The sequence below is a fragment of the Diorhabda carinulata genome, chromosome 5 (genome assembly GCF_026250575.1).
Source record: "Diorhabda carinulata isolate Delta chromosome 5, icDioCari1.1, whole genome shotgun sequence".
NCBI classification, from domain to species: domain Eukaryota; kingdom Metazoa; phylum Arthropoda; class Insecta; order Coleoptera; family Chrysomelidae; genus Diorhabda; species Diorhabda carinulata.
In genome coordinates this window covers 10,893,643-10,912,991 of record NC_079464.1, presented here as the reverse complement: position 1 = coordinate 10,912,991, position 19,349 = coordinate 10,893,643, and the positions used below count along the sequence as shown (strand labels likewise).

The 19,349-nt window shown below is 31.6% G+C and overlaps 1 protein-coding gene across 2 annotated transcripts in view; it reads left to right on the top strand.

The window, feature by feature from the left end:
• LOC130894004 (integrin alpha-PS2) overlaps positions 1-19,349 on the top strand; it is a 187,836-nt gene that overhangs the window by 81,178 nt on the left and 87,309 nt on the right. For both annotated transcript variants that reach the window (XM_057800485.1, XM_057800484.1), the window contains exon 3: positions 5,927-6,024. In XM_057800485.1, coding sequence (XP_057656468.1) covers positions 5,927-6,024 — 98 coding nt within the window. The remainder of the gene's footprint in view (positions 1-5,926; positions 6,025-19,349) is intronic.

Sequence of the window (19,349 nt, the reverse complement as noted above, 5' to 3'; positions counted from 1 at the left end):
CTAATAGTCATCTTTCAAGTTGAAATGGGATTAGTTGCTCTACTTACTGTTTTTAAAATTCTACAACTCTTGAATGCTTTCAGATTTGTATTCCACTTTTCCATGCTATTAGTTACCTACGATATTCCGTATGATACAGGTAGCTACCGACTGAAATATCGTAATAGGCTTTCTTGCAAAATCTACTACTTATGGAAAGACTTTATTACTACCAAATCTTCATAAAATGGTGCAGGATGTACCTATGGGAAGTTGATAATATGGTAAACAATAATTATTTTTTATGATTTTCTTTCGACTGTACTACGTTGGTATGGGTATTTAAAATCATTTATATCTTATAGGTTAGAGACCTCCTGCTTATTTCAACATGCAATCAGTACCTACATTGCAAATATACATATATACTTTAATTACTACTATGAACAAGTTGGTTGTTTGTTATGCAGTACTCCTATGAGTATGCCCAGCGACATAATTCCTCGCTGTTTTCTTTGATAATTTGTATTATATGTAGGAACTAATATAACTTAACATATATAAATATACACTTAAAAACGATACGGCAAATCCAATGGTTCAGTTCTTTTTAATCTTTGTGTTTGTTCACTGTTGTCAAGTCATAGCTCGGATGGTTGTTAAGTCTGTTTAAGTAGCCTTTACTGTAAGCACTTATTTCTTCTTTGACAGAATTCACTTGGAGAACCTCGGTGATTGTGCGTAATACTTAGATTGAAACCTCTCGATAATCAAGGTGAGATTTGACTGCTGTCCTTTATAAGTGGACAATTGGCTTGAAGGCGACTTTGTAAACAAGGAGTTGATTTTGCAACGACAATTTGGATATACGTCTTAGTAGTAGCCGAATTTAATTCTCAACTGTTTCCCTTACGAAAATAACATGCAAAATTGGGGTAAGCAACATTCTCAAGTACAGGAGATTTTCAGCAATGAAAATTGAAAGATAGCCGTTTTTACCAAACTGTATCAGAGTAGGATCTGGAGGAAAGGTAGACGTTAGAAAAGCAAATATCAATTTATATATAGTAGGTTACTTTGATATAATTGCTTAACTCATTGTTACTAACATGTCTGATTAATGATAAATAGAGTCACATTACCTTACAGAATTGACAAACTAGTAAATAAATAACATCCCAAGAGGGACTCCCATCCCTGAAACCAAGATACAAAACAAGGTGGTGAAAGTGGGTACAATCGAAAAGAAGTAATTTCTGGAAGGGATTTTCATCTATTGATTGAAATACAAATGTACCAATCAACGGTATAAACGAATACCAATGAGAATCGAATACTTATCGTGAAATTCTACTCAGACATGGAATTGTTAAGACAGGTTAAAAAGAAAATATAGATTTTCTGCTTCTTAGTTTACCTATTTGTAATGTTGAGTATTGACTTCCTAAACTATCATTTAGACACAAATTTATGATTTATTTTGAACAAGACTCAGTTATTTCATGCGTTATATAAGTACTCGGGTTTTCATTATTTGTAACCATTTTTATGTAAGTACCAATTATACAATTTATTTTTCACTTGACTCGGTATTTCGTGCGTTAATTGAATTTTACGATAAGAGCTCTGCCCCTCATCCTTAATACTCATTAGTACTCATTTTTACAGTTAAGTATTCAATTAGTATTTTGATTCCATAGATGAGAACGCCCTTCGGAAACGTATTTTTCAATTTTTTCGACTTTTTAATTTGATACTCGAACTTTACGAACACCAATCGGTTCCTATTCGTTTGTAAAACCTCGTGTACCGTCGGGTATTTCATTTGTACTTTGATTGAAAACACCTATAAAAAGTATTTTTTCACTTATTTGACGATGTTTCAAGTTAATGCAATCCTATCAATGTCACTAGATTAAGCATTGATTGGACCCATTTTGATCCAATAACACATGTAGTACCACATACCATCCATTAATATTTGAAAATCGTCTCCTACCCATATTGGATCTAATTTTGATTAGTCCATAAATAGATGTTAAAATTACATTTCCATTTTCATATAGGGAATAAGTCATAAGCAAAATATGTCGCTACTAAGAATTATGTTCTTATTTTGAAGAAAATCCACGTCAATCAAAAACAACAACAAATATAATATATAAATATTCCATACCATGTTAACGCTGTTGAGAAGAAACAAATTATTTGTTTCAGTTAGACATTTTTACTGTTATTTACTATAATAATTCGATCATTAACTGTTGTTTTCCAATCAATAAGAATAATTATATGAAGTTCATTCAAATTAAAAATGATAAATTTCTACTTATTTATCAGACGTCTTCAACTGAATTTATTTGCGATAAAGTGAAATAATACGTCAATATAGACGTAAATTGTGGGGCTCTGACAATAAATTGTTCAGTTTCCTGGAGAGGGGTGTGTACTGCAGATACTAATGGTTAGTTTTGTTTGAATTTTCTCAAGCATGTTGCTGTACTTTTGAAACTAGTTTAGTGGCGACATGTGTGCTCTTCACTTCTCTATGATTACCTGCGTAGCCGCCTACGGTTGACCACGAGAACCGCTCCATTCTTCTATTCCGCAAGTTTCAGATTCATTTCTTCCATATACTCCTATATCTGTCAGACTTACCAGTCAGTTTTGATACTCCGGTTATTACCACAGGAAGGTCATCAGCATAACTAATAAGGGTGAAATATGCGGCATCTATAAATTGAGAATTTTGTCATAATAGAGGTTCAATGAGGTGGGACTTAAGATGGATCCTTGTGGTACTCCATTATTCATTTCCATATGATATTCCCACACAATCAAGAGCTCAAGAGACTATCTTATGAAGATAGCTTTTCACTAAGTATTCTAAATATGGTGATATACTTCGGTTACGGAGCGCTTGTACTATCCCCATGCAAGAAGCTGAGTTGAGTGCATTTTTTGCATCAATTGATACCAACTACAGAGTTCCTAACTATGATACACAAAGCATCAGTTTTGCCCCACTATTAACCAGCTTTACTGCATTTTTGAAAATCTTCTCGCATGTTTCATTGTTATGATATGTATTACACTAATAAAATTTTTAAAAACATTTCCCATACAGTTAAGCAAACACAAACATCTGTAAGATGTTCTATTTATTAGATAGTCCAATTATATGCTGATGATACCGCACTCATTGTTTCCGTATCAGACATACACTTCTCACATCTCTCAACATCCGATTCCAAAAATTTTTTTGTAAAATTCTCATAAAACCCAAGCCATCGTTTTCAACTGCTCAACCTGAGCGTAAGACTTCTATCACGTAATATCCGCATGATGCTTTGGGGAGAACGACCCGATATGATGGAACCTTTATAGAACATAAAATAAGAATAGCAAACAGAAAAAAATTGACAATTCAATCTGCCTTTTCTAAAACCAAAAATAGAACACCATCGACTAACATAGTTTTTGAAATTCCTTGTTTAATTTGTGATAAGAAGTACTTTGGTCCGTCTAAGAGATCACTAGTCAATCGGATACAAAAGTGATAGTAAATTATATCCAGACAGATTCTCTTTAGCAGAATATGTTTTCTATGAAAGTCATTCTACAGATTATGAAAGAAAATAACCAGTGCTCGGCAAGCTTTCATGGAAGGCCTGTCAACGGGTATTAAGGTACCTTCAGGTAAAGGGAAAAGACTAATAATCGTCCATATTGGAAGCGAAGAGGGATTTTTAAAAGAAGGTTTGCTAACCTTTCAGTCGTGCCATATGGGAGATTACCACGAGGACATGGATTCGGTTGTTTTTGAAGATTATTTTGGTGAAATGATAAAATATCTTCCGACTAATTAAGTAGTAGTTATGGATAACGCACGTTATTATTCTCGACGCTTAGAGAAGACACTAACTTCATCTTGGAGAAAACAAGAAATTATTGACTGGTTAACCACCAAAAATATTGAATTTGAAGATAATTTAATAGAAAAAGAACTATTAGCTATAGCAAATTTACACAAACATCATTTTATGAAATACGCCGTGGAAAATATAGCAGAAAAACATAGTGTAACTAACTGTGCTGCTCCATATCATTGCGAACTTAATCCTATAGAACTTATATGGGCGCAAGTGAAAGGATTTGTAGCAAGACACAACACGACATTCAAAATGAAAGACGTTAAGCTACTGTTTGATCAAGCAGTCATTAAAGAAGAGGAGAAAATGTGGGATCTTGGCTACTTGATCGATCGGACCGTCGACCCGTTAATTATAACGTCAAGAGGAGATGACAGTTCCTCAGATGACGAAGAATATTATAATTTTTTATAATTTAATTTCTGTATAATGTATTTTTTGTATAATGTTCAATAAAATAAAATTATTTCCTTTTTACGAATATCCTACCGGCACGATTTTGGCACAGTATTTTCAGTGTTTGTGAATGGATAACAATAGGCTAAGCCCATATATTGACCCCAACCCAGGTGGTACTACCTGCACTTGTTAAAAAAAATACAATGAAATCAATGCCAAACTATGAAAGTGGCTTGAATATTCGTTGGGTCAATCTATGGTCCCTTTACATACCTAATTTTATAACTCTATACCTTTCGGAAATAAACTATAGATTTATATTTAACCGAAAATTACTGAAAAGTGATATTATTTATAAATTTAAGAGAATATAATTCTGTGGTAACACCATATCATTGAAAGTTTTATCAATTGTGAAGGAGATATTGTTAAACTTTTTTACATATCATATTTTAGTGATTGTTGTGAGATTGAATTTATGGTCCAAATATTATATAAAAATATATAAATTGTGATATGTATATAAAGATATTGCAAAATTATTATCGTCTAATTAACGTAAGTAATTTTCAATTTTATATCAGATAATGTCCGATTATGTTTTAATCAAACCGAAACGGATGTTGCAAAGTAGATCTTTTTTGTACCTTGTGACAAATTTCATGATATTTCAGTATATTTAGATAGCTTTGATTCAACCTACAATTCAACGCTGAGATTCAAGTTAATCAAAGCTTATATTCATACACCAAACAAACTCATATGCTTTAGAAACACGGTTGATTATTTTATTATATGAGTATCAGAACGAGTATTTTAATAATTTGGTTTCATTCCAATTGTATCATCTAGATTAGATCTCCAACATATTATGGTTGACTTAAATATGTTCTGTAGTGTATACCCCACAATCCGCACTAAGTCATCACCTTTAATTCAAATTCTCAAACTCAGCAAGTTGCCCCATTTTCTGGAGTAGCACTATGCAGTAATTGTTTATTGGAGAGATAGGGATATTTTTGTGTGGGTGTTTGTGTTAGTTATGATTCATTTTAGGAATGACTCTGACGTAGGAAAAATTGCCTATTGTGTGCCCATTTGCCTACTACGCACGTAAAAGAATTAATAGGTTGATAAAAACATTACGATGGTGTGTGCTGAACTGGTTGGCGTACGTAGGAGGGAGTACAGCTATAAGTATATTATTTCCTCTCTCTGGCATTTGGTTGATGCACCAGTTCACCAGTTTACAGTTTACAGAGAACCTGAAACACCGACGAGTAGCGGGAATTTTTCAGGAATGGTAGTTTTCCGGTTATTCGTAGGGAATGACTAATAGCCAAAGTTAACATTTTTATTGAAAGAACCTGTGAGTTCACTTATCACAAAACAATAGCGTTTTGATTTGATGATTGGGTAGGGTGTATCATTGAATGAATATTGGTATCCTTTTGATATCGTGTTACTTTCATTAGAATTGCTCAAAGTCATACTGCGTGTTGTTACTATAAGCTTCAAATATTGAAATCTTTTTTTGTTCTATCAAAAATGACAGTGTGAACAATTGTATAAAAAGCCTCACATATACTTTAGATTATAAATATTTCATATTCCAGATAATGTTGGGTTTGGAGACATACCTATCGATGAGAAAAGTGGGCAATGGTTCGGAGCAACACTCAGCTCATCTGGGCGTATGGATGGTCCTATTGTGGTGAGCTATTTTTTTATCACTAAATTGATCAAATTTTTAAAGAAATTATAATTTTTCGATAAGCTTGCTTGTTTAAAAACATGAATATTCATCAGATCCATCCAAAAAATCACTTGTTTAGCTATTATATCGTAAATTTCCACCAAATAACTATTTTTTCGCATACTAAAGATACTAAATTGACAAGTATAACTTTCTTAAATATATGCAATATTTATGATACCATAGATAACATTAATTTTTTTTCTATTATATTTTTATCCTACGTTTAAGTAGCATAATGAGACTATATAGATGAGTCCAAAAACTGTCTTGAAGATATAGGCAATGGAAGGTTGTAGACTTTTTCTAATTTCTATACAAATGTTCTCAATAAAAGAGGTTATTCTATATTAAATTTATAGATCTCCAATTTCTTAAATTCGTATAACACGTTCGGCTTTGTATTCATACCTAAGCAGACCTTAATAATTTGAACAATTTTCATTTCATTAATTACAAAGAAAAACATAGAGTTTCATATAGTTGAAGCAGATAGTATTTATTCATGTCATAAGTGATGTATTGATTTATATCAGGGTTGTGAATGTTGGTTGATATTTTGATGAATACCAAAGTTGACCTTAAACGTGAAAAAATATTATATGTTCTCATGAAAATGTTTTTGAGCATGCTGGCACAATTTTGACCTCTATCAAAAAGGCATAGTCATTGTTTTATTGATTCAATTTGTTGTTTTTTCCAAATTCGCCAAATACTAGAACTTGGAAGTGAGACCTAAGCATCTTTTATCAATCTTTTAATAGGTCTACCCATTTTCTTCTATTCCCAGGGCCATTGAAAAAGTAATTCATAATAATAGAATATCCTAATTGTCTTAAAAACGCCTTGCATGATGTCATACGTTCCATTTCCTTAAAAACAATGAACTTCTATTTCATTTATTAATTATATTTCTTCTGTTTTCGAAATCTAAAGAAATAATGAATATTATTCGTTTCTCTTATAATAATTCCTATACCATGATTACGGAGATAACTATTACTGCTACTGGTATGTAAGTAGTTTTATATCTCAATAAATTGTTAATTTTTATATATATTGAAGGTCACAACGGATCGAACTGAAATTTTAATAATCAATTGGCTCCTTTGTTACTGATAGAAACCTATAGAAAGAAGAATAATGAAATCTATACTTATTCGTAAATAATATTATACCTAATATGGTTCGATTATTATCAGATAAGTTTTCCCGTTGTCTTTTAATTCGGGAATTTCTTTTTTTTAAACTTCTAGACAATAAAAATATTCCAAATAATTAGGTTAGGCTGCACCAAAATGGAATTCTAGATAGATTGGAAGGTGTGGTTTACGATATCCATTTCTTAGACTATTTCCTGTCGAGTTACTTGAAAAACATTCATAAAACAAAATCTGCCAAAATTCCGGAATTAAAAAATTAAATGACTACAGAGAGTAGTAGAATTAAGCACTATATGTATAATTGAGAGTTAACGGACAACATATTGAACATCTGTTGTAACTGCCTTGACATTATGTTTTCTTTCTTTTAACAACGTATAAATACACTGGTGAAAAAACTTTTGAACTTTTTTTGTTACACGAAAACCTATACCAAATTTTTATTGTACTACCACCAAACAATATATATATATATATATATATATATATATATATATATATATATATATATATATATCGATGGAATAAATTAACACATTTGTGACATCAAGACATATATTTTCATAAAATGTACACTTAGAAAAAATAATCTTCAATGTGCAATATATAGCTATGGTTTTCTTGAATGTTTGGCTTTGGTAGGTCCCTTGTGACTCTCCAACAGTAATCTGCTAGAATTCCAGGACTGTTATCCCTTGATAGCGCTTTTCTATTAAGAAAATGTCATGATGAAATCTTTCGCCGTGTTCGTCCACTGCAAATTCTCGGAGAAGAGATCCACATGAAAGTGCAGCATATGTATTTTTAAAGACATCCCAAAGCTTTGTATGAAATTATTAGCTCATTGATCAAGTCTTTCTAATTTTCCGCTCTATGCGGCAATTTTTCCAGATCATCCAGCTTTCCTTCAAAGTTTGTATCCTTCATTAGTTCCCGTATTTGTGGATCAATTAATATCTTTATCTTCTATCATCTTTAATTTTTATCCCGCTGAGTTTGGAAAATTTCTCTTTCAGGTATAAGAAAGAATCCACTGCCATCTTTAGGCTAGCTTTTACAAAATTTTTTAGTATGTCTTCAGGTTTCACTAATGAATCATTTTTAACATTCTTCTGCCCTGGAGTAAGTAATCCACCCTTTAGCCATATTTTCTCTGTGTAGTGACTTTCCCATTCACAAATGAAACAGCAACATTTTATGTAACAAAGCTGAAGCGCCAACAAAAGATCAATGACTTTACAATGTTCACAAACTTTCCAAACATGTTCACTGTATCTAATTTTATTTTAATATCAGAACCATGGGCAATCGGCACTGAAGGACATTTGTTTCCGTTGTATAGCAACAATGCTTTTAAGCTTGTTTTTGAGGAAACAATGAACAATCGCCAGTGACTTGGATCACAATAGACTAAATCATCTGCTTTAGAAAAGTAAAGTTTCATTTCATCGTCACGATGTCGGCAATAAGAAATTTTCGTACCAGGGGAAAGTAAATTCCAGTCGTTAATCTAGACACCAAAAGCTCAGCTTGTTTTCGAGACAAATTAAAATCACGTACTAAATCGTTCAAATCACTTTGAATCAATAAAAGTGGTTCTTTTGAAGTTCACGGTTCTTAACTTCGGGTTGATTATGAACAAATTCCGATCTAGATGCGGAATCCTGGCTTTCTGTTTGAGTTGGAGGCTTTGGCACAGGCCGTTCGGCACTATGTAGGAATGGTCTGTTGGCCGATGACAAGTTTGGGTACTGGACTGTGTGTTTGAACTTAGTTATACAGTCGCCTAAATTAACTTATTCAAACAAAAACACGTAAATGAGGTCAGAAAATAATATATGGCTGTCGCAAAATAACTATATGTGATTGAAACAAAATAATAATTTTTTTAATGAGGGTTCATCACAACAAATAAAAATCATCACAAAGTTCGTGGGACAAAAACAGTGTTTACCTGTGATATTTATCGTCAGTTGCTGCAATTTTTCTTCAGCATGATTTGAAGAAGATTCAGTTTATTAGAACTTTTTTACTAATTTGGAATATATTATTGAATATTCATAGTAAACTAGTTTATTTAATAGTATACCCATCTCAGTGTATTATGCTAAAGCCAACGGAGATATTGCTATGTAGCTATAATTCCGAAATTATCTCAATTGGTTACAGGGATTATAATATGAACAAATGTTACCAATAAATAAATGTTTGAAAAATAAATTTTGGTGATCTATTTGAAATAAAAACTTCAGTATATTTTTATGGAAAGAAAACTTCAACATTGTAAACAACACAATAACATAGGACATATTAAAGACCGTTAAATATCAAAATTTATAAAAAATCGTGAAAGATTATAGATAACTTCAGCGTTCCATACTAAACACTCAGGGAGTAATCTTAAGAATTATGAAGAATTGTTTTAAATATAAAATTATAATTATTTGGTTATATGAAATTAATAAGATTGCAAGTCTGTTTATGAACTTACTTGTATATAAAACCTACCAGGTAAATGTTTTCCAGTGAAGTAATGTGATTTGCATATTTACTAACAAGACCTTTTCAAATTTATTGGGTGGCATAAAAAATTTCAAAAAATTGTACCCTGAGTTTGTTTCATCTTATAAGAACAAATAGTGGAAATCGTTTAAACAAAACATTACACATTACCTATATATAACTGAACAGACAAGATTATAAAGTACATTTCTCAACAGAATTAAATCCTGTTTGGACGTTGTTACTGCATAAAGAAAGAAATACATTCACGTGCGAAGTGAAGAACTGTTAATAGTAGACAGTTATGTCGACTCTCGATAATTTGATACTTACAGGACAAGAGAAAAATTTCATATAACTAAGGGTTAAAACGGCAGACCAAAAGGGGAATGAAAATTATTCATAATTAGTTTTAAAGTTTATTTTGAATAAAGTTCGTAAGTTTCTGCTGAATGATTAGCTTACGTCGTTTTAAGTAGCTAGGGTTGTTTTGCTAGATATGATTGGATTTTTTCTTTATCATTTTCATTGGAGGGAACAAATCGGATAGGTTACCATGGGCAATAATATAGTTGTCAAGTAAATGAAGTATAATCCTTAATGTTGACTTTCCATATATTAGTATTAACCCCCACATTCCTCCTCTCTTTTCTCAATATATTCCATTACATGAAATGCAAGTTAACCAAGACCGAGAGTTGAAAATTTTCATGATTGGTAGGTTTTGTTCATAACATTGGTGAACCGAATAGAAGGTATACGTTATCATCTCCGTTGATCATTTCATTAAAAAAATATTTAGCTTTATATATACATGTAGTACCTACTTTACATCTTCACAAAATAATGAAGATATGCACTTTATTAGTAATTATATTTACATATAATTACTAATTTCACTCCTAATATTGTTTCGAGTTTCAATAATTCGACAACTAGTCTATCGCTGCTTCATACTCGAATAATATCTTAACAATAATAAGAAGATGTAACAGATCAACTCTACCCTCTGTACCTCCATATTTGAGATTTAACAATTACACTTAAATAGTGTACTCATCCAAATAATTACATTATGAAAACTGTAAGGCGTTGTCGGCACTGCAATTATGTCATTTGGTATTTAAGACCTCGCAACGACAAACTAGAATGGAAGAAGGGACCGTAATAAATAAATTGGAACGTTCAATCGCTTATGTAGGTACTCGATTCTTGGTACTGATATTAATCGATAGTACAAATTTCCACGCCATGACCTTTTTTGTTGTACTTTTTTTATCAAGTTGATCATTTCGAGAATTATCTCTCGATTTCTCTTTCTCTGTGGTACTTCTCAAAAAAATATTCGTAGGCTCTTTGCCAAATCTAAAAAATTGTTTCTTTTAAAAACACATTATTTATGGAGTTTGTCTCTTTTGAAAAATAAAATATTTTTGTCATTTCGACATTCGACATGAATTGACATTTGTTTCTAAATTAATATTTTCAACACATCTATAATATAGTTACGAAATTACACATTCCTGTAGGTCTCGAAGTCACTTTTCTCTAATAGAACATTCCGAATATTAAAAACTTGAAGAATAAGCTGAGTGGATATGGTATATATAATTTTAATATAATTTAGCTCAAATTTGACCTGACAGTGTCAATTATGATTTATAAATCAATAGATCGTAAATCACAATAAACGGTAAATAAAAATGAATGTTGCATTTAGATAAATCATTAGTGCTTTTCTATTTCTATACTTGATACTACTTAGCTTCCCAAAAATTTTGAATGATAGTGTCAACTCTATTATATGAATTTAAGGGTTGTAGAAGAGATTATGTAGTTCTACTTAGGAAGGAGCTTACTTATATCTGTCTTCTTGAATTCGATGTGCTCTTCCACATTCCTTCAAAGGATGTCGTCTCGAACATCCCGGGGAGGGAAAATACGTGAAGAGGAGACTCCTTCCCATATTCGTATCTTGGATATCGATCATCTCGCGCGATGCTCATCGACTTGAGATACTTTGCTTTATCCCAGTAGCCAGTAATAAATCCAATTATCAGCATTAGCGATTTTATTTCGAGTTCGATTATACTGTCTCGAATACTTTGGATGCCCCTATGAAGGCAGTTTGTGTGTATCGCTTGCCGGTGGTTTCCAGCAACCAGATCAGGAACAGTTTGTTCATTAGATGTTCTAATCTAACGGTCTAACTTAATAGGATATAATTATTTTAACAGAATCAAAGATTTTTATACTGAATATATAATATATACAACATTTATAATTTGCTCGGGTTCGACAACGATGTTGTAATCATCGGGAATATGATTAATCAATAAACAGTTCCGGCGGCAAACCCTTTCTAATTATTTAAAGCAATATATCGCTAAGATATAATAGAGTTTTATGAAAGCGGCTGGATCTATTTTAATGTTATGTCAAATTATTATTTTATTTATTATATTTTAATATAATTCTGTAAATTCTATAGAAACTTGTAAACAATATTTTGAATAAAAATTCCGGAGTAATTAAATAATTTATATTGCTCAATGTTATTTCATATGAATATGTAACAAAATTCAATACTAAACATATACTTATTACAATATAAAATTTATATTGTAACAAATAATGTATTTGTAATGTTTCCGTGTAGTAGGTACGAGTGAAAATTAAATACTGAATTTACCTACTTCCATAAAATTATACTTTATTATAAATTTACCTATCTCATATAGCAGGTTGAGAGAGATTAAGAGAAAATATATGATTATAACAAAAAAGCAGATAGGTACTTATTTTTCACTGGAGATCACTAATATCAATTCGCTTTTCTTTTGAAAGTCTAGAAACAAATCCCGTCACTGACAAATACTAACATAGATTCACTTTTTCGAAAAGGAATGAGTTACGTTTACCCTTGACAGTCGTATTTATATTGGTGAAAAATCGTGCAAAATTGCAAGCACATACACCACAAGTCGTATTGATTTGCATATCTGAACAAGTTTTGCGTACGGAACGACGACCGGTGCGGCAACGGCAAGTCTCGACGCGTTGTACTGATTATGGAATATTCAAGTTTTTACAAGGAACAGTCGCTGAGATTTTAAAACTATTATCTGCCTATATTGATAGAACAAGTGAAGCCAACATTTTAGTTTTCCATTATAGATACCAAATAAATTTTCATGGGCACTTGCTTAAGATTGTGTATCCCTAACGTAGACCCCTGTCGAGTTACCCGCAGACTCCTGGTGGTCCACCTGGACTACTTTGGCAATCTCGGGTTTAGAGTGTAAGCTAGGAAATAGTAAGTGTATCAATAAATTTCATGAGTTAGATACACCCAGTGTATAAATTCATTTCACCGTTTTCTGATTAAAAACTATTTAAATACATACGAACATTACATTATGTTTGATATTGTGCTATAGGTAAGTAGGAAGAATGTTCTTTTTTCGACATTGTAAGAGAAAACATCTTCTGTTACATTCTTTAGCCATTTTGAGTTGATTTTAGTTTTCTTTCATATTGATAGTTTCTAGAAATCAGACATATAGAAACGAGAGCTGATAAAACTGTTACTCGCCATTTTGAGAGGACATATAGAACAAATTTTACTATTAAAAATACTGGAAAAGCCCAATTTCATTCCCCTTATAATGTTTATTTACTCAATAATGGGATCTAATTTTGTAATTTAATCTAATATTGAAAATATTCAACAGATCAGAAAATGTGTTGTATGTATGTAGGTAAAACAAAAATAGTATTATTCAGAGACCTGTCCTACTTATTTATACTCTATTTCTTTTAAATGCCTGGATCCATTCGAACTATTATTATCTCACTAGGATTTTATTCGATATCTACAAACTCTTGAAAACGCATCAATCTAAAAAACTCTGTTGAAATAAAAGTAGCAATGTAGCAGTACTGCTGACCGATGAGTTCGAGGTTCAGAATAACCAATATGTCTTTTATAGTACGGAGGGAAATGGTCTAAGAATAATATTTGAAATTGACATAGTATGTGTTAAATCGTAAAGTATTCTCTCAAAGCGAAAAGTCTTGCTAAGTATTTTCCAGACTTTATTTCCACGGAAAGTTCGAAACTTAAGATTGATCGTGAAATATGTCATACGAGTGAGTAATGTAGTCAAACAAGAATTTTTGAAAAAATTAAAATAAGATCACGGTTCTCGAAAAAAAAACTCGAAAACGAAATTAATAAAACTGACGGCAGAATTTTGTCAGATTATGTTTACAAGATATTAAGTACAGCTTCCTTCCACTGAAGAAAATGTATCTCGCCAATAAATAGTTGATGTTCTAACATTAGTTAGTAGCGGTTTGCTTAATTTTGGAAATACTACGCAAAAACAAGGGACTATTGAATTATGATACAAACCGATAGTCTAGTTCTTTAGTGTCTCGTTATATTTTTCTCCTGAATTTGTTTATGCCAAATTGATAGTGATAATAGTTATTCTTTATTAAGTGCATAAAATGAGTGTTTTTGTAATGGGGCAGGAGACGGTTCATTTTTTGGCGAGGCCGCAGATCGATGCTAAAAATTCTCTTGAATGTGCCCATAAAAACACGAATTTCATAAACGAAATACGCACAACATTTTTCGTACAATTCTAAATAAACTCACATCATCTAAAATTTATTAAAAAATAAATATACCTTGACCCGGTGGTTTTGTCTCTATAAGTTATCGCTTTTAAACAACTGTTGTCTTAAAAAAAACAAGTCCATAAAGAAGAATATATAGAAGATAGATTGAATAACGCAATTGAGATAACTATAAAAATATTTTACTGTCCATCTTCTCCCAAACAAATTAAAATATCTCATAAAATCTAACGTTTGTGATCAGGGGCAACACGGAACATCTTCGGGAATAAGCTAGAAGTAATTGTTCAATTATTATTCCATGAAATGAAATTGGTTTATTATGAATAATCAATTAATAATTTATTGACTTTGTTAAAAATAAATCCTCCAAAAAGTAATGTTTCATGTTTATTCAAATTGTTCCAATTGTTCGATAAAACGTATTGATGTTTATGTGTATTGAAAATAATCTAGTCATAATATCTTTGTATTCAATTATTTTCACAATTAACTTAATAAAAATAAATTGATAATTTTTTTATTATTACCTACGCGCAAATGGCAAACTCTAAAGTATCGAAATTCTGCAAATGATTTATTGATAAAGCCCTGGTACTATAAAAAAAGTGCGGTTATTCTCGGCAAATACGGACATATATCGACTGGTGATGCTGCAAAATGCAGTAAAGCCTGTTCGAAAACGATCCTCGTCAACGGCAATGTCAATACACCACAAGAATCGATCTTCTTACTCGGCATTTCTTCTTATTTTATAATTCTTATAGCCTTCTCCTTCCCGGTAAATATAATGACATCTCGACGATGTTGTATAGAAAGTCGCATCAACACCAGATTTTTTTGTGATCAATGGATACCACAATTGTGGTATGCTGAATTGTTAGGTTATGGTGTTCCATCACTAATTAGGCTAAAGCAAACATATCTTTTTTATTAAGAGGTGGAGCTAATGTTAGGTATGCATTCCAATTTGAATGCACTACACGTTTAATTTGATAGAATTGAATAAAATAATTGACACATTCAAAATTCGAAAAAAAATTTATGTGAGAAATTGAGTTTCGATTATATATGAATTCAATTAACAAAACTGCTTATGATACTATGGAATATCATACATACTTTTAACATAATAAAGCATAATACAAGCTTTTATATGAAAAAATATTTGTCAATGCACATCGAAATAAACCAATTTCAATAATTTTGATTTTGAAGAGATGTAAACAAATCGCTAGAAAAACTATTAGGTTACTTTCATAGGAAAAATGATCAATTAATTGTTTTTCACATGTTACACACAAATGGGTGGCCATATAGTGTCGGTAGTTGAATAAAAAAATATTTCCATTCCGTACATCTACGAGGACTGCTACATAAATTTTGAGATATGGTAACACTGTTGTGAATATGTGAAATATGATATTGCCATCATAAAATTTGACATTTTTATTGGTGAATGTACTCAAAACGTGTTGTCATACGAGTGCTAGTTGAGTTGTTTACAGATACTTGAAACATTCATCTTAATGAAAAAATGGAATTAAATCACGATTTTCTACAATTTTGGACGTGGATTAAACCAACAACAGTGATCAACTCGTTTCGAATTTTGGTGAAGTACCATCTCAAGTTTCCCTAATTCTCCAATTTCAATCGTAGTCATGCCAGACAATATCGATGCTGTGCATAAACTGATTTTGAAACATTTGGCTGTCAAAACGATCTATTCGCGTTGGATACTGCATAAATTAATAATCTCTCAAAAAAGCGCGTGTCTATTGTTATATGCTAAAAAATTGAAACGCGGTGCTTCAAAAAACCTCATTTTTAATATAACATTTGGGTCTCTTCAGATCATATACTTCCATTCTAAATGATTTTACACACCTGCTAGTACAGCAATTCGTTAGGTGAGTCAAATTTCATATTCTATATTTAGGAAACAATCATAAATATATGAGTCACAGGTATTAATCGTTACTAACTTTTTCATATTTGGTCTATATGTATTTATTCTAACTAAAATTGTTCCAGATACTTAATTTTCCATTGTATCACAAACTTGATACCTTGATGATTAACAATATCGATGAATTTCGCGTACGAACCACCGACGTATATTTTCAGTTCAAAGAAGATTTTGAATGAAAATGTGATTCAGATCTATAAATATATTTGGAACGCCTCAACAGAATTTCAAAGTGAACTTTTATTGGCGATATAAATTCTTATGTGGGTCAATGGTTTTCAGTAAATCGATTGAGTATAACAACTACTTAGAGTTGAATTAGTAGTCATGCTAATTATGGCGTCGATGTGGAATTCGTCCATTCGTTTATTTACAAAATAATTGATAGAGCATGCATGAATTACCACATAAATAAATATTAACTGATAAAAATTCATAATGAATATTTAGACTCAATTGATCAGAAACAATGACTATATATTCTTAGCATAGCAGCACGTTGTGCAATTTCAGTCTGATTTGATTCTCATGGTCTTTGTGTATGTCATACTTGCATCCAATTTGGTTATCATTCGACCAATATCGAGTGTTTCGCAGGTGAATATGCCTGTTCCAATTAAACGACTTTTCCGAAATTGAAACGTTATCAATAGACTTTTAATTCAAATAATTGTATTGATTTATTATGCAGGTACAAAAAGAATTTAGATCTGTGATCATCAACCAACTCATGGGACTTCATAAAGAGGATATTTTTCTTTTTTATGATCTTTGCTAATGAAAACTTCTCAATAACCAAAGCCCTGCATATTTTCAGAATTGTCTAGTGAGGTTCGTCTACTAGAAAAAACTTTTACTCGGATGTAATTCCTGAGAGTTTTGGTATTTGATGAATGAAATCAGAGGATTTTTTTCTTTTTGTATAATATTTTTGATACTTCCCGGATACCTTGTATAACGAATATGAATGACATTTCTGGAAGCTGTCAAATATTATATTGAAATTAGCACAAATAGAATATACAAAAAAAATCTGTTTGGGGTCTCTGTTCCGTCATTGTGGAAATTAAATATTATCGATTGTAAATTTCTCTACTATAAAAATAGGTCACCCAATAATCATGGATAATACCACTTATATATCTGGTCAATAACTAGGAATGAGACCTCAGGGTGCTCCGAAACTTCACGAAAAAAATTCGGGAGTGAGTAGATGACGTAAAAATAATGCTGTGAAATAAAAAAACATTCTCATATCATTCGTTTTTGAGTTATAGGTCCTTAAAGCTGCGGAATCAGAACTTATATTTTCTAAATTATACACTCGAACATTATGGATTTTTGATGGATGAATACACATGTCCATGTACTAGGCTTACATTAAAACTGTTTTCGAGTCTGCCCGATTCCACATTAAATTACCTCACCACTTCAATTAATGTTTCATTTCACATTGGCACTTTTCCCAATTACCTTAAGACGGCTATAATAATACCTCTGCATAAAGGAGGAGATCAAAATCAAGCATCGAATTATCGCCCAATTGCACTCTTTCCCACGTTATCTAAGATCATAGAAAGATTGGTCAAAAAGAGGCTTTAATCATATTTGTTTAAATATGAACTACTTACTACCCATCAATTTGGGTTTTTAAGTAATCAATGCACAAATGATGCTATATTCTCTCTACTAAATAATATCTACTCCAAACAGCCTTAACAGCCATCAACAACAACAGAAGTCAGCTTGTACGGGTTAACACAACTATGTCTTCTTGAAAGCCAATAGAATGTGGAGTGCCCCAAGGCACAGTAATAGGCCCTATTTCTCAGTTGTAAGATATATCTATTTACAGACATATCTTACCATGTCTATTTACAGACATATCTTACCATTACTCTTGAATCAGCCCCGGCACTTCATAGGACCATATCTAGTGACCTAATCACCCTTAAATCATGGTGCGATTCTTCTTCTCTGTCTCAATGTTTCTAAAACCAAAATTTTATCATATAAAAATACATTACTGCCTTTTTTATTAAATAACACCACTATTGACGTAGTTGAATCTGTAAAATTCTTAGGGCTTGTTATGAACAATTCCTTGAAATGGGAGCTACATATTACAACTGAACTTATCCACTTCCTTAACAGTCTATTATGCCCTTATTGAGTCGCATCTCCGATATGCCCTCCCCTTCAGGGGTAGTACGTGTGGTGCGATTCAATTTGAGCGAATCTTTAAACTACAAAAGAGAGCTGATAGATATTTACTGAGACTAAACAGCAGGGCTCTCTGCAGGGACTTCTTTCAAAGATTGAAAATTCTGACTCTTCCTTATTCATCGTTGAATCCGTTTGCCTAATTCGTAAGCACGCTTCTCCAATTTCACAAAAGTCGTTGCACGGTTATCCACTTAGGAAGGCAGAGCACGACCTTTACCTACTAACTCCACGTCAGAATAAGTTAAGGGCTCAATATTTTACAATGCAAAAAAATGCACAATCATTTGCCAATTGAAATAAAATCGATATCATCTTCTCCCACATTCGGCAATAATTTGACGGCATATTTAATGGAAAGTGACCTTTACTCTGTAAACGACTTCTATTCTAATAATAATATTTAATTCCGGGTATGCTACATACTGGTTTACTTTTGCTAAGGACTTATATACTTATTATTACCTAGTTATTACTTATGACTATTACCTATAATTTTATTTCATTTATATCTTCATGTTTGTTTTTTAGTAATTATTTTTTGAAAATAAAGCATTTCTCACTACCTACAGTATTGGAAGGATTAAATAAATCTACGCTACTATTTGAAGTTCAGGGGCGGCTCATGCCCAATGATTAACAAATTTTTCAGTGGCAACCTGTACAATCTAAAAAAAGCGAAAATGATTTTTTCAATCAATTTTTCAACGAAAAGGTACTCTTTGTGTAACTTATGAGATTTTTAGGTCATTGTACCTATATGCCAAGGAAACCGT